The sequence below is a fragment of the Myxocyprinus asiaticus genome, chromosome 17 (assembly GCF_019703515.2).
Source record: "Myxocyprinus asiaticus isolate MX2 ecotype Aquarium Trade chromosome 17, UBuf_Myxa_2, whole genome shotgun sequence".
In the NCBI taxonomy this organism is placed as follows: Eukaryota; Metazoa; Chordata; class Actinopteri; order Cypriniformes; family Catostomidae; genus Myxocyprinus; species Myxocyprinus asiaticus.
The window spans coordinates 46,575,584-46,590,619 of record NC_059360.1 but is presented as its reverse complement, the minus strand read 5'-3'; the positions used below and the strand labels follow the sequence as shown (position 1 = coordinate 46,590,619).

The following is a 15,036-nucleotide window of genomic DNA, read 5'->3' as shown; positions in this document are numbered from 1 at the left end:
AGTCACTACGCCACCACGAGGACTTAGAGTGCATTGGGAATTGGGCATTCCAAACTGGGGAGAAAAACAAATTGTTAAAATATGTTTATGTCACTCTGTGTTTAGATTATCATAGTTTTGAACATGTAATACTTTTTTCTTTTTTTTTTTTATAATGTACTTTCATAGTTATTATTAAAAGTTAAAAACAGTAAAATCTGCATTAAAAAAGTACCAATATAAACCACCAGAATTTAACACACTTTTTTTTTTTTTAGAAAACGTTAACATACTGTGCAGACTTTACTGATTTGTTTATAATTTCAAACCCATTCTAACACTTTCAAGACAAGTCATTCTCGCAATTTTAACAAATCTAAGTCCGCCAACTGAAAACATTGCCTTGGTGACATATCACACAAATCAACATTTTAAGATTTTAAGAAAAACCAAGTGTTTATGTTTGTAAGGCATAAAAAAATAATTTACGTGAACAAAGAATGTAAGAAGAGGTGATAGATTAACACTGGCCTAATGGGGCTAAAACTTTCTGTATTTTTGGGCCGTCCTTCTGATTGAGCTCTGATTTCTTTACCAAACTTCTGTGCCCTCGAGTGCAGACATGCATATACAGTACCAGGAAATCTTGAATTTCACATTCTATTAGCATCTGTTCTTTGATTCGCTCGGAGAGAGGCTTGACTTTTTGATTTATGGCTCTCATAGATAAATCTTATTTTTACAAACAGCGAAATAAACATGGCAAATCTGATTCTAGCATGTCACATCTTGCCCTGGGGATTGTTGTTTGTTGTATGACTCAAAGATAATGCGAAGGACACAGCAAGCGTGTCTGGCCTTGAAATGAAATATTAGAGAGATTATTGGAATATCAATAGGGTGACTTTAGGGGGCGAGTGTTTTCTGTTGTTGCAGGTTTTTGTTGGTTCCTGCATCTCCTGCTAGCTTCTAATTTGTTTTTACCTGATTTAGTCGAAGACAACACCTTTGACTATCTGTGTAAAGTCTGGTCCATTTTGTAGGTTACTCTGAACAAGAATCGCCCACTTAGAAAGAGAACGTATAACTAACATGTAAAGCAGCCCAGTCATGGTTTTTGTTTTGTTTTTAAGTGCTATTTAGTGAAAGGGCAAATCGGCAATCCATGATACCACAATAATACTGTAGACAAGCATGAAATAAAACTCATTCAATATAATCATTCAGCAGTCTCCATGAATTGTTGAAAAGAAATGAGCAAAAAAGGTGTGTAGAGTTTTGTGATCAGTATTTCTGTCAGTCTAAGGCCACATCCACAGTAAAGTTGAAAACCTCAGTTTTCAGAGGTCTGGCTAGCACAGTGAGTATTGATGCTGACTATCACCCCTGGAGTCGTGAGTTTGAATCCAGGGTGTGCTGAGTGACTCCAGCCAGGTCTCCTAAGCAACCAAATTGGCCCGGTTGCTAGGGAGGGTAGAGTCACATTGGGTTAACCTCCTTGTGGTCGCTATAATGTGGTTCTCACTCTCAGTGGGGCGTGTGGTGAGTTGTGCGTGGATGCCGCGGAGAATAGCATGAAGCCTCCACACGTGCTATGTCTCCGTGGTAACGTGCTCAACAAGCCACGTGATGTGTGGATTGACGTCTTAGACACGGAGGCAACTGAGATTCGTCCTCCGCCACCCGGATTGAGGTGAGTCACTACGCCACCACGAGGACATAGAGCGCATTGGGAATTGGGCATTCCAAATTGGGGAGAAAAAAAACTCAGTTTTCAGTGTCATAGCCACAATGTTTTTTCAAAATATGCAGTTTTGAAAAGTGTTTTTGAAAGTCTCCATTTTCAGTGGAGGAAAACTCCATTGTAGCTTAAATGAAACTAAATTAATGCATTTCAAACAAAAACGTATAAGTGTGGACTTGGCCTAATAGTAACAAGTACGGATGTCACAGATATACCAGGTTTCCGCAATCATGTAAAACTTTGAAATATCAGGAAATTTTACAACTGTGATTTCCAGGCCTAGAAAAGTAATGGAAAATAATACAGTTTTAAAAACGTATGGTCATTTCAGAAAATATTAATTTGTCTGGTTGTGCTTTGCTCAAAATTACTCCTGAGACCCGAGCGTGACGGCTGCATTTTCCATTTCGCTTTTTAATTTGTAACAAGTAGCCCCTAAGAAACATGTCAATAAAATAAATAAAAAATTTTTTTTGACCAAATCATTTTCCTAAAAATGTATGTCCACATATGTGGACAGCAGGACTAAGTTGAGAAATTTTAAATAATACCAAGCTAAAGAAAGTCATATTTTTTTTTATCATATCATATTTGTTTATTATGTGTCCAGGAGTGTTGATTATTCATGTTTTTGAGACGTTACAGACATGACATCAGAAATTAGCATAAATAATTATGATTTAAAGTAATGGCTAGCATCGTCCAATCATTGCCAACCATGTTAAAATAAAATGATACATTATAAATTCTGAATCTATGTACTGATTATCATTGTCACATGTCTGTTAAACATGTTGAGTGATCCAAACATCATCTGCAGCCTGAAACTGAACTTTTGATCTGATTTTATGAGTGAATGCACTTAGCTGCATAGAGTTCTATAGGATGCTCCCTTGCTCTCTATTTAGTGAATGACTTAACCTCCAGTGTGCTATCTGTCTGCACTGGTCTCAGAACAGTTCGAAATGCACCTTATTTTCATCCTAACTCCATATAAAGCCTCTGAAATCAAAATGTTTCAGTTTTTGTTTGCATTTGTTTATTCTCAATGTGTTGACGCGCAGTGAATATAGGATTATAGGATACACATTAGTGTACAATGTGTTTAGCAGCGTGGCGTTTCGCGATAAATCGCTCAAATATTAAAAACTGCATATCGAATGAAACTAGAGACTCCAATCTTTTGACTCAAACAGGTTTCAATGTAAAAACTTAATGAGGTTTCTTGCCAGATGTAGTTTTGTTGGTATTTCTCCCAAAGACAAACTCCGCTGTGGTCGGCGCCATGTTGTTTTGTCACATGACTCTGCATGTTGATACTGACAGCACAGAGACTCCTGAACTGAGATCAGTCGGTTTAAATGAATTTAAATAATGTGTTGCATATAGCGAAGCCAAAATGCAACGTCCACACAAGCGGACACGCGGTCGCACGTGGTAAAAATTATTTTTTAAGATTCTTATCCAGTAATCACAAGCGACTGGAAAAGACATGAAAATGAATTGGTCAGAAAGCGATGAAACCCCAGAATTCACTCCGAAAACAAAGCACAAAATACAGTAATGCTTATAAATGTTTTAAGAAATACTCTGGGTTCAATACAAGTTAAGCTCAATTGACAGCATTTGTGACATAATAATGATAACCACAGAAAATATTTGACTAATGCAGTTGGTTGAGCTTAACTTGTAATGAACCCGGAATATTCTTTAATTGCTACAAAGTGTCTCAAACAACTTTGGAAAATCCAGCAATTAGTTCTTCATCAGAAGCGCTCGTTGTAACATTATGGTAACTTTGTTTCCAGGAAGACTGATATTCACCCCGACTTTGTAAGTTGCAGTTTTCTGTACAGTATGGATCAGACGGTTTGTGAACGGACTGCGTGCTGTCTGAGCTCAGATGACCCCAGATTAGACCTTACAGACTTTTTACTGACATGTGTTTTTATATACGAGAGAACACATTTTAATTTAAGAAGTTTTAGAAATAATTTCCACAGCAAGAGAGAATGAAAAGTGAAAACTAAAGTTGTTTCCTCTTGTAAAGAAGAATATCTGACAGAAGTATTGAATAAAAAAACCAGTCAGTGACAGATCTCAGGAACTGAGTTTTTACTTCACAAAGATCAATAGAAATTTGATGAGTATCACACACAGGGCTCAAAAGTTCTGGCATCTCTTTTGGTTGTGTTCAGATATAGCTCTTATTTGAGCATGCTTTTACAGAAGTTTGTGATTCAAATCTTTAATAGATTCAGTGTAATGCCTCATCAGTTATGTTTCAGGATTGACAAGGCTTTAGCCATCTCTAAAATACCACCTAAATCTTAAGGATCCATTCCTGGATCAGGAATGATTGCACTCAGACTGTACTTACCTTTCTGGTTATTTAATACTGTTATGTACCGTTGAATTTGATGAATCATACATTAATCTTTTCACAATATGGTTTGTACTGCACAGAGCTTTCGTATCTTAATCTGGTATTCATTGTACCATAGTCCAGCTCCCTCATGGCTTGACATTATTGCAGATATGCTCAGCTGAGTCGTGAGCGGAGCTGCATTTGGATTCCTGGTTCATTCCCTCGAAAAACCTTGATTGGCTGAGCAGAGTCAGGCACGGGTGTAATCCAGAGGGATTTCTGCAAGGCCTGACCGCCTGCAGATAGCTAGAAACACCTTTCTTTCGCATACCATTTTTCCTTTATTTGATCCTTTTTTAACACGATGGTTGGTATTGAGGTTCTGCCTAAAATGCCAGATTGATAAGATGAATCTGAATGTGATGGTGCAGTCGGAGTCTCACCAGAGACTGTAGTAAAATGCCACCAGTACCGCCAGTGAGTCTTTGATCTACCGTATCATCTTTGTGCTTCTGGACCAATCACAGCTCACCAGACAAATTGTGCATACTTGGCACTTTCCATTGGGTATAAAATAGAGCCTGAAATCTAAAACAATTTGTCTGGTGAGCTGTTTTTTTTTTTTTTTAACAAATGGAGAGTGCAAGGATGTACTTTACCTTTAGAACATGTTGATTGAAGCAAAGGAGGTCAGGCTAAATAGTTTTGTGACCTGTTTGATTTTCTATTTGCTTTAAATTTGCCATTTTGTCAACCCTGTGACCAAATTTTTAGACATGCCTCTATATATATTTAAAATCCTGATGTGTGTGATTTGTTTTTATAGCAATACAAATTCAATAAACATGAAAATTAAATAGAAACCCCCCCCCCCCCCCCCCATCAAACTAGATAACAAGGTTGCCATAAAATTATGGCCATAAAATAAAAACAGAAAAGATCAGATGCCATTAAAAATCATTTTTATGGGGGCCTGGGTGACTATCACCCCTGGAGTCACGAGTTCGAATCCAGGGTGTGCTGAGTGACTCCAGCCAGGTCTCCTAAGCAACCAAATTGGCTCAGTTGCTAGGGAGGGTAGAGTCACATGGGGTAACCTCCTCGTGGTCGCTATAATGTGTGGTTCTTGCTCTCAGTGGGGCGCGTGGTGAGTTGTGCGTGTATGCCGTGGGGAATAGTGTAAAGCCTCCACACGTGCTATGTCTCTGTGGTAACGCGCTCAACAAGCCACGTGATAAGATTCGTGGATTGACGGCCTCGGACGTGGAGGAAACTGAGATGCGTCCTCTGCCACCTGGATTGAGGTGAGTCACTACGCCACCACGAGGACCTAGAGCACATTGGGAATTGGGCATTCCAAATTGGGGATTAAAAGGGGAGGAAAAAAATCAACTCTCTCTCTCACACACACACACACACACACACACACTCTCTCTCTCTGTCTCTCTCTCTCTCTCTCTCTCTCACACACACAAACACACTTACATATATACACACACACACACACACACACGTATGATATGTTTTAAAATAAGAGGGGAATTCCGAAACTCGTCATGTTTTGCATCAAATAAAACACAGAAATATTGATGACTTTGACTTTTTTGTACCTTAATAGTGCAACATATCCTGGGAGATACAACTCATAAAATCCCAAATATATCAAATATATCAAAAATTCCTTTGGATATGTTTTACTTAAGTACAAATGACGTAAAAGGTGACATGAAATGATTTTTTGCTAATCATTTTCCACTCTTGCCTGTTTTAGTGTTAATGAGCTTTGCAATTTCTGCAAAAAAACATGAGTTCTTAAAGTAACGTGAGTAACAGGGTTGAATGGTTGAACTTGATGAACGCTACACCAGATTTGTCAATCTAAATATTATATAAAAACTTTTAATTTTAATTTTATTTTTTAAATGAGGCTTGCAATTTCTGCAACCCTGTTATGATAATTTAGGACATGTCTGAATACAGTTTAAATATCAGATTTCTGTGTTTTAAAATAAATAAATTCATTATTTTTTTTATTTTATTTTGTTTATTTTTATTATTTTTTTTTTATATATATGCTGGAATGGGTCAAAGGAATGCAAATTTTGTCTACATTAAGTACTCTGTACTTAACTCAATATGGGCTAGCTAGTTCAGGACCAAATGTTGGTTTAAAGTTTACATAAAATTTACCATCAATTAAATAAAAATATTTGTTTTTTTCATACAGTAACTTGAGTAATTGGGTTGAATGGCTGAGCTTGAATGTGTTCAACATGCAATTTGTGTAAAAAAATAAAGAAAATGGATTTAGATTATTTACATCTTCACGGCATGCTGTAGAAAGGGTCCAAATGTCACTTTTTTAACTAATGTTACATTTTTGGTAGTAAGTAAAAAATCATGCAGTAACAAGTTGCGTGCAAAATGTGGGAAACTGCGAAATATTACATTTTTGATCATCATAGTTGCCTATTAAAGTTTTTACTACAATTAATTAAATATCAGTTCAATACATTACATTGTCAAAATTGTGACATTGTTGTATGATTTTAATAGTTAAATACATTCGAGAAGGTCAAGACCTCTGAGGTGGGACCAAAGTGTACCATATTTGTGAAAAAAGCCAAATGTGGTATGTTTTAAGTGAATCACCGTTGTTTCCATTTTCCCTTTGAAATCCAACACCACAGAGATTGCAATAAATAAAATAAAAATAAAAAACGTTGGAGAACCGCACCAGCTGTTTGCTGTGTTGTTTTGTGTTTACAAGCTTCTTCTTGTGTGGACAAAGGCCTCGCTGGAGATATACTGGTACAAGGAGACATTCCACACTGGGATTGTTCACCATGGCAACCCCTTGCCATTGACCGAGTCTAGAAAGGGACGTTTGCAAAGGATCACCTGTACATGAAGATGTTCGCACGCTCTATTATCAAACAAATGCAGCCATATAAAGCTGCCAAGCTCTGATAGCACTTTTGATTACTGTGTAATTGTTGCTCAGATGCAGTATGTGGTTTAAACTGCTCAATCAGCTTGGTCGTGAAAATGTTTTCAATCTTTTGCTTGGTTGCTTACAGTGATTCTGTTGATTGTAGCTCATCTGAAAATTAAAATGGCATTTAAATTCTAGCACTTTGGTTCTCTTTTTTACATTAGCAGTGATTGTTTGAGACAGATTCATTTGGCAGAATTTGTTTATTGGGATCTGTTTCATTTGAATGTGCATCTCGACACTCTGTAGTATCATTTGTACAGTATTTCTGTTGGAAAAGAGCTTTTTATATTTCTTGGAATTTTCTATGGAATGTATGATACATTTTTACTCTCAGTTATCCAATGTTTTTTCAGTCATTAAATAATAAAGCAGTGATTTTACCACAGTAAAAAAGTTATTGTTAGGCACGATGCAAAATGTAAAAAAGCAGCATTAGCAATAGTATGATAAAAGACGCTCATATCCAATGAAAAATTAATAAGGATGCTGATACGATACCTGATTTTCTAGATCTGCTGAGACCGATAGTTTGGTGGTTCTCCTTTTTCATGCTACCTTGTTTCAAATCACTCATATTTAATGACTTAAATGTAAATAATAACTTTATCCTCAATATCTCTACATGTTTTCCATTTGTTTAGAGCAACTGGTCTCAGTTATAAACAAAATACTGAAATAAAAAGCACATTATTAATTCGCATTAACATTGCTAACTCACTGTAACTCAATTCTGAAGAGCCTCCAGTCGGCTTATAATTAAATAGGAAGATTGCTTAATTTTCTTAATGTAAAAAAAAAAAAAAAAAAAAAGAAAGAAAAAAGTAATTGTCTGATTAAATAGTTGGCCCTGATTGTCGGCAGTTTTTAAATGTCCAGTACAGATAACTGATCAAATAACCATGATGTGTCATATGTTGTTGGAAAGCTCTCAAATAGTAGAATACAACCAGCCTATTTATTTTATGCACAGGCAAAAATATATCGAGTGATATCTAAGTATATATCTTTGACAATTATGTTGGTGTTGCTTATATGCCGCTTTTTCACTTATAACTTCACGAAAATAAATGGAACATAAATTATCACATAACATTATTTAGAGGAGGTGATTCTCTTTCAAACGAGCCCACACACAAGGTAATCAGATGCATAGATCATTAGATAATCCACATGAAGCACAGTGTTACATATGGCCACCAGGAGATGGCGCCAAGTACATGACACAGACTAAATGATGACTCAGATGGCACAGAATGAAACTCATTCTGTGAAATCTCATTACTAAAATAATGTCTGCATGCTATGCAAACCTTTAGTCATTGTTGTGTTTGCATGTGTAATTAGTTCTTATGTACAATTATTATGTTTTATTTGTTTGGAGAGGTTGTTGTATACATTTGTTAAGCATATCTCTTACTGTTTCTTATTTGTTCGATAATTTTATAAATTACTGTTGTTTGTGATGTTCTGTAGCTCCCTATTGATTTATTGTCAGAGTTCATATGTGTACTACACAGGCTTCATGTAAAGGCTGTGGTTTTCTCACCTTTTTCTAACTTTTCCTCTGTTGTCTGTATTTTCTCTTCTTCTGTCCGGTAATCCAGCATGTTTCTGAGCTGTTGGCAGTGGTCCGTCTCCCCTTCATTCATCCTAGCTATCTGCTGAATGTGGTGGACAATGAGGAGCTGATTAAATCTTCAGAGGCCTGCAGAGACCTGGTGAATGAAGCCAAACGCTACCACATGCTGCCTCATGCCCGTCAAGAGATGCAGACACCCAGAACTCGCCCGAGACTGTCGGCAGGTATGACTTTCGGCTCAACTTGAGATATTTAAGCAATATGACACTCGAAATTGGACTGTTGTACTAAATATACAGTACATGCTAATATTCAGACCAGCATGATTGTGTGATATTGCTGTTAAACAAGAAGTTAATATTAAGTTACCGCCATTTCCTTTTTTTTTTCTCCCCAATTTGGAATGCCCAATTCCCAATGCGCTCCAAGTCCTCGTGGTGGCGTAGTGACTCGCCTCAATCCGGGTGGTGGAGGACGAATCTCAGTTGCCTCCGCGTCTGAGACCGTCAATCCATGCATCTTATCACATGGCTTGTTGAGCACGTTACCGCGGAAAGGTAGCACGTATGGAGGCTTCACGCTATTCTCCGCGGCATCCACGCACAACTCACCACACGCCCCACCAAGAGCGAGAACCAATATTCAATATTACTCACGTGTATTCAAAGTGCATTTTAATACCATTTATTTGATGGTTTCACCACTTGACATTTGACAAGTCATTTAAATAAATCTTTGTAAATGTTTTCCAAAAACGTATAAAGCAACATGACCAACATTCAAGAACGGAACTATCATTATATACAGTAAAAATCTTTTTAAGATGCAATGCAGTGCACATACAGATATAGTGTTAGAGAGAAAATCCATCCTCATTTTATGCGACAGTGCCTCCACACTAACGCTGTTGAGCGGCGCATCTGTAATAGATCCACAGCACTGTCAGAAAGCTGCCAGAGCGAGCATCAACAATGGTCATCAGTGCACCTGTGCCTCTTATTACGGAGCTTTAGCCAGTGGGTAAATATCACCTGTGTGTACTTAAGACAAGCTGTGCTGCATGAATCCAAATAAATTATCATGCCGAATGACTCAGTTCACCACTGACACAGAGCTCTTCATTTATAAACCCCATATTCTTGTTATAGTAAATAGTTAAATTACAATAATCTGTTTGAGCTGTTTTTTGTTGATCCCATGCTAATAAGCCCGTGGGTCTGTGGCATACTGTTGAAAGCCACATAATTTTGACTCGTTCTTTAGTGTATGTGTGTGTATGAGGTTTTCGTAAGTGCACAAAGCACAGCGCAATGCGCTACGACCGTGCACAACGTCTTATCCAATTTACGTGTCAGTGCAAAGCTTGCACTACTGGTAATAAAGTTCATGCCCAAATTCTGAAAGTACAGAACATCAAATAATGTCCTTGACGATCACTGTTGAAGCCGTTGGTTGAAACAAAACATTATGAGATTTGTGTTACATTTTCTAGAGTTCATGGTTTATTTTTTTCAATTATTATTATTATGTTTATTGTTATGTTTAAGTCGCTGCAAAAGGGGCCGGTGGAAGAAGGAGGGAGTAAAAAGTTTGGATTTGGTATGATTTTTTTGACCATTTCGTTATTTTGATTATATTTTTGTTTTGTTTGAAGTGTAATTTGAATTTAGAAATATTTGTGGTTTCATTTATTTGTGTTTCAATAAATCATTGTCGACTGGTAGAAGTAAAGTGCGTGCCGATACAATCACTGTTAATTATAGCCATGATTTGTGTGTCAGTAGATGAAAATGATTAATAATACTTACATTCTCTGTAATTTAACGGAGCATACATCCATATCCTGTACCACATTCTCCATTCGTATAAAAGGAACGTGTCCCATTTAATAAGGACGCACAAAATAATGTAAATCCATAGTTTTATTCTTCCAATTCATTGCATACAGTCCATTTACACTACAAAATTCTTATGAATGTACTGTCTTTGTTTATATCACTGGAGCTTGACAGGGAATGGACTGTATAATAGGACGGAGACGTGCCGGGGAAAAACCACCATTGACCCGATTAGCGAATTGTGTGCGCAATTTCACCAAACCCACTTGCGCCTACACTTAGCGCACGCTTGCACGAAAATACCAAAACTTCATGGCCATGCACTTTGACTTTGGGCATTGTGCTGTGCTTAGCACTTGTGCGCTTAAAATCGGGCCCATAAGGTTGTACGTAATGATAAAAATGAGAAATCGTTAAAAGATCTATCTTTAAACACATGTATCACGTAGACTAATAGTAGAGTTTCTACAAATCAACTGACTTGAAATGTCAAGTGGTTTAACCATCAAGTAAAAGGTATTACAATAATTTCTTGCTCCTTGAATACACACGAGTATACACAATCTGAGCAATAATTCAATGTTTTCAAACATACAGTATGTTTCAAGGGAACGAATATCATGAAGTTTTCAAATGTGAAGAAGTTTTCAAATGTGCATTTTCACTAAAATGTCAAAATATCTCAGTCATGATGGTCTAAAGGAGTCCTCTCTGTTTTATGTATTTATGTATTTATTTTTCTGATCACATGACAAAAGAAAAGGTGCCTGCATGTTGGTTACACCACCTGACTTTGATTTGGTCTGTCTTTTTTTTCAAATAGTAATTCTATCTGCTTTTTTTAAAAGAAATAATATTAAAAGATTATTTCAAACTGCTTACACCAAAATGTATATTTTTACAAGAATTTCAGCTTTTAATGAGACTTTGATTTATTCTGCGCTGTACTGTGTAGAAAAACACGAAAGTAAAAGTATTAAAGTAACTGATATTAAATATACTTATGTATCAAAAGTACAAGTAAATGGCTTTAAGTTAGCGTAAGTGAACTTTTTAAAAATAAATGTCACTTTTAGACATTATCATGCATGCATCGTGTCATTATTGATTCATACCGCGGTTCCTTAGTTAAATATAAGTGGTAACTTCATTTTATTGACGTATCACACATATGAAGAGTTCTTGAGGAAAGGCAGGAGACTTGAACAAATCTTGTCGCACATAACTTCATCAGTGTTTAAAAACGTCCATAATGTTTAAGTCAAAAATGTATCAATTAATTTCTAGTGGAAAACAGATTAAAATGAACATGAACAGTCTCTTCTTTTTCCATTCTGAAGTGAAGACACAACACGCGTTCTCCAGGGTTCCCCACATGATTTTGATTCAGATTTATGAATCGATTCACTAAAGGATTTGCATTTTGAACCGATTTGACTGATTCAAAAGAATCAAATTCAAAAGATTCGACTCAAACGATTCATTTGTGAATCAGTCATCACTATTACTGAGCCGAATGCGGGGGGTTTAAAAGTGGAAATGTGAAGCTCATATTTTTGTTAAAGACGTGAATTTTTAAGTGAACAAATAGTTTGTTATTTCAACTGTTAAGCTGTTTAAATCACACTTTTGAGGAACTTTTCTAGGTGAAGGAATCTGGAAATGCATAACCGATAATTCCCGAGTGAAGTTTTCTCCATGTAAACAGTGCTTTGTGGATAATGCTTTTACACCACATTTCTTCCTTGTATCCTTGTGTGGGTACCAAGCAAAGTTAGTGGGTTTATGTCCCACCCTAATTTTTTTTTTTCTAGACAGACGAATGTAATTCCGTGTGGCACAGCTACTTACTAAATAAATAAATAAATAGACATTAAATGTTTGTTTGAGCTGAAATTATTTGCTCTTGTCAGGGACAATAATATCTGACCACGGAATGCCGCGATTAGCCAATCAGAATCTAGTATTCCAGAGAGCTGTTTAGTAATTCATAGTAGTACGTTTTCTCTTGGAAGATATTTACCACTGTTTGTGGTGGAACCAAGCTCCCATACTTTTTTTTTTGTATATATATATATATATATATATATTGGAGAGTTGTGTTGGAGAGAATGTAAATCCTGAAAGCTTCATGATTTCTTTTCATGTCCTAATCCTGCACTCTTGATTTGGAGAGCTGCAGAGGTGAGTTGGGCAGTGCCAGGCCCCCCGCTGCCAGCCTCTAATGCCAGTGTCAGCAGAAGAGAGCTGGGCACAGCGGGGTCCCTCGCACAGCAAGAGCTCCAGAGGTCGACAGAAGAGCAGAAACCTTGAGTCCTGATCCCAGACTGTCTGCTTTAGCGTGTTGCTGTAATGCATGTATGCATGTAGAAGGAGATCAGAGAGACGGTTTCTCTCGCTATCTGTGCCGATATCTCTTTGGAAGTGTGTTGTTGCAGATATCTACTGGAAGACGTTTTGATGTGGTTGATGCCGGAAAATAAGCAGTGTAGTCGTGTGGAGTTTAGTTACAGTGGTTTCTTTGGTTAAAGTAAAAGTTGGGGGGAAATTTATATTTTAAAGTATCACCTTATTTTACCTCACAATACTGTATCGATAATGGCAAAAATCTATATTTTTATGTATATTTTTACTACTCAGAGCAACACTCCTGGGGGAAAAAAACCCCCATCTTAAAACAACCTAATATGTTTTTCTGGTCTTAACTGGTTTAAGTTAGTTTTCCAGTCTGATGAGCTGAAAAGTGCCCAAAATCCCTCTAAAACCGACAGACACGACTGAAAAGGCTGGGAATCCAGCAAAGACCATAAAATCATATTAAGCTGATTTAACTTGGTTTTTGTACTGTGTATGCTCTACGCCAATGATTCTCAGTGCTTACCACAGGGGTTTTTTTTTTTGTTGTTTTTTTGAAAGATTTCAGTTTTCATCTTAAAATGTAAAGTCATTGTATGTTCTTTGTGTGGCATTCACATTAACATGCTCAAATATAAATATATAAAAATAACCCATTTACGTAGGGGAGACCGGGGCTAGTTGTCACACTTTTTTGCTCCAGTGAATCTTTCTCAGGGTTGGTTTATTTTTGAAAGTCAGTTTCTGCATTGCCACAAAAGTTTAAGTCTTGACTACTGGTAAAATACACTGGCTACCACCCCTGGAGTTCGCTAGTTCGCTAGTTCGAATCCCAGGGCATGCTGAGTGACTCCAGCCAGGTCTCCTAAGCATTGGCCCAGTTGCTAGGGAGGGTAGAGTCACATGGGGTAACCTCCTCGTGGTCGCTATAATGTGGTTTGTTCTCAGCGGGGCGCGTGGTGAATTGAGCGTGGTTGCCGCAGTGGATGGCGTGAAGCCTCCACACGCGCTATGTCTCCGTGGCAACGCGCTCAACAAGCTACATGATAAGATGCACGGGTTGACTGTCTCAGACGCAGAGGCAACTGGGATTCATCCTCCGCCACCCGGATTGAGGCAAATCACTATGCGACCACGAGGACTTAGAGCGCATTGGGAATTGGGCATTCCAAATTGGGAGAAAAAGGGGAAAAATCCCCCCCCCCCCCCCCCCAAAAAAAAATTTGAGCTTTTTCGCCATTCTTGCACAGAAAAAAAGATACATTTCGTTGAACACATGTTGACCTTTCATGACAACTTGCCCCAATAGTGGGGTGTGTTTTCACACTCGATGGGGCAAGATGTCACAATGAAACTTTTCATCAAACCAGTAGGTTTTATGTGAACATTGGGGGAGATGTGTCCCCTCCAAAAATAAAATCTACACTCACCCTCATGCCATCGCAGATGTAGGTCCATATAATGCAAGTGAATTGTGACCAGACATTTTAAACTCCTAAAAAAGCACACAAAAGCAGCATAAAAGTAATCAATATGACTCCAGTTGTAAATTCCATGTCTTCAGAAGCGATACGCTAAGTGTGGGGGAGATGCAGATCACTATTTAAGTGCTTTTATACTATAACTCTTCACATCTGAAAGTGAAAGTGAAAGTGGAGATTTAAAGGGGGGAAAAAAGGACATAAATATTGATCTGATTCTCATCCACACTTATCATATGGCTTCTGAAGACATAGATTTAACCACTGGAGTTGTATGGATTACTTTTATGTGGCCTTATGTGATTTTTGGAGCTTCAAAGCTCTGGTTTCCATTCACTTTCATTGTATGGACCTACTGAGCTGAGATATTCTTCTAAAAATCTTTGTTTGTTACTGCAGAAGAAGAAAGTCATACACATCGGAGATGGCATGAGGGCGAGTAAATGATGAGAGAAGTTTCATTTTTGGATGAACTATCCCTTTAAATTTACAACTGCATTAAATGATGTATAACAGGCTTTTCAGCTAAATTTCAAAAGCATAACAATGAAGCCCAAAACGAAAAGGGAACATACAAACATATCAAAACAATGTTTTGGCCAACAAATATTGTAAGAGATAAGTTGTATACATTTACAAGATTTTAAACACATGCGACAACCTGCCCTGATAAAAAATGTGACAACATGCCCCG

General features: G+C 37.3%; 1 protein-coding gene across 1 annotated transcript in view; it reads left to right on the top strand.

The window, feature by feature from the left end:
- The window catches only part of LOC127455258 (kelch-like protein 29), a 179,294-nt gene that overhangs the window by 108,358 nt on the left and 55,900 nt on the right, over positions 1-15,036 (top strand). The window contains exon 8 of the mRNA XM_051722991.1: positions 8,694-8,892. Within this exon, the coding sequence (XP_051578951.1) occupies positions 8,694-8,892 (199 nt within the window). The remainder of the gene's footprint in view (positions 1-8,693; positions 8,893-15,036) is intronic.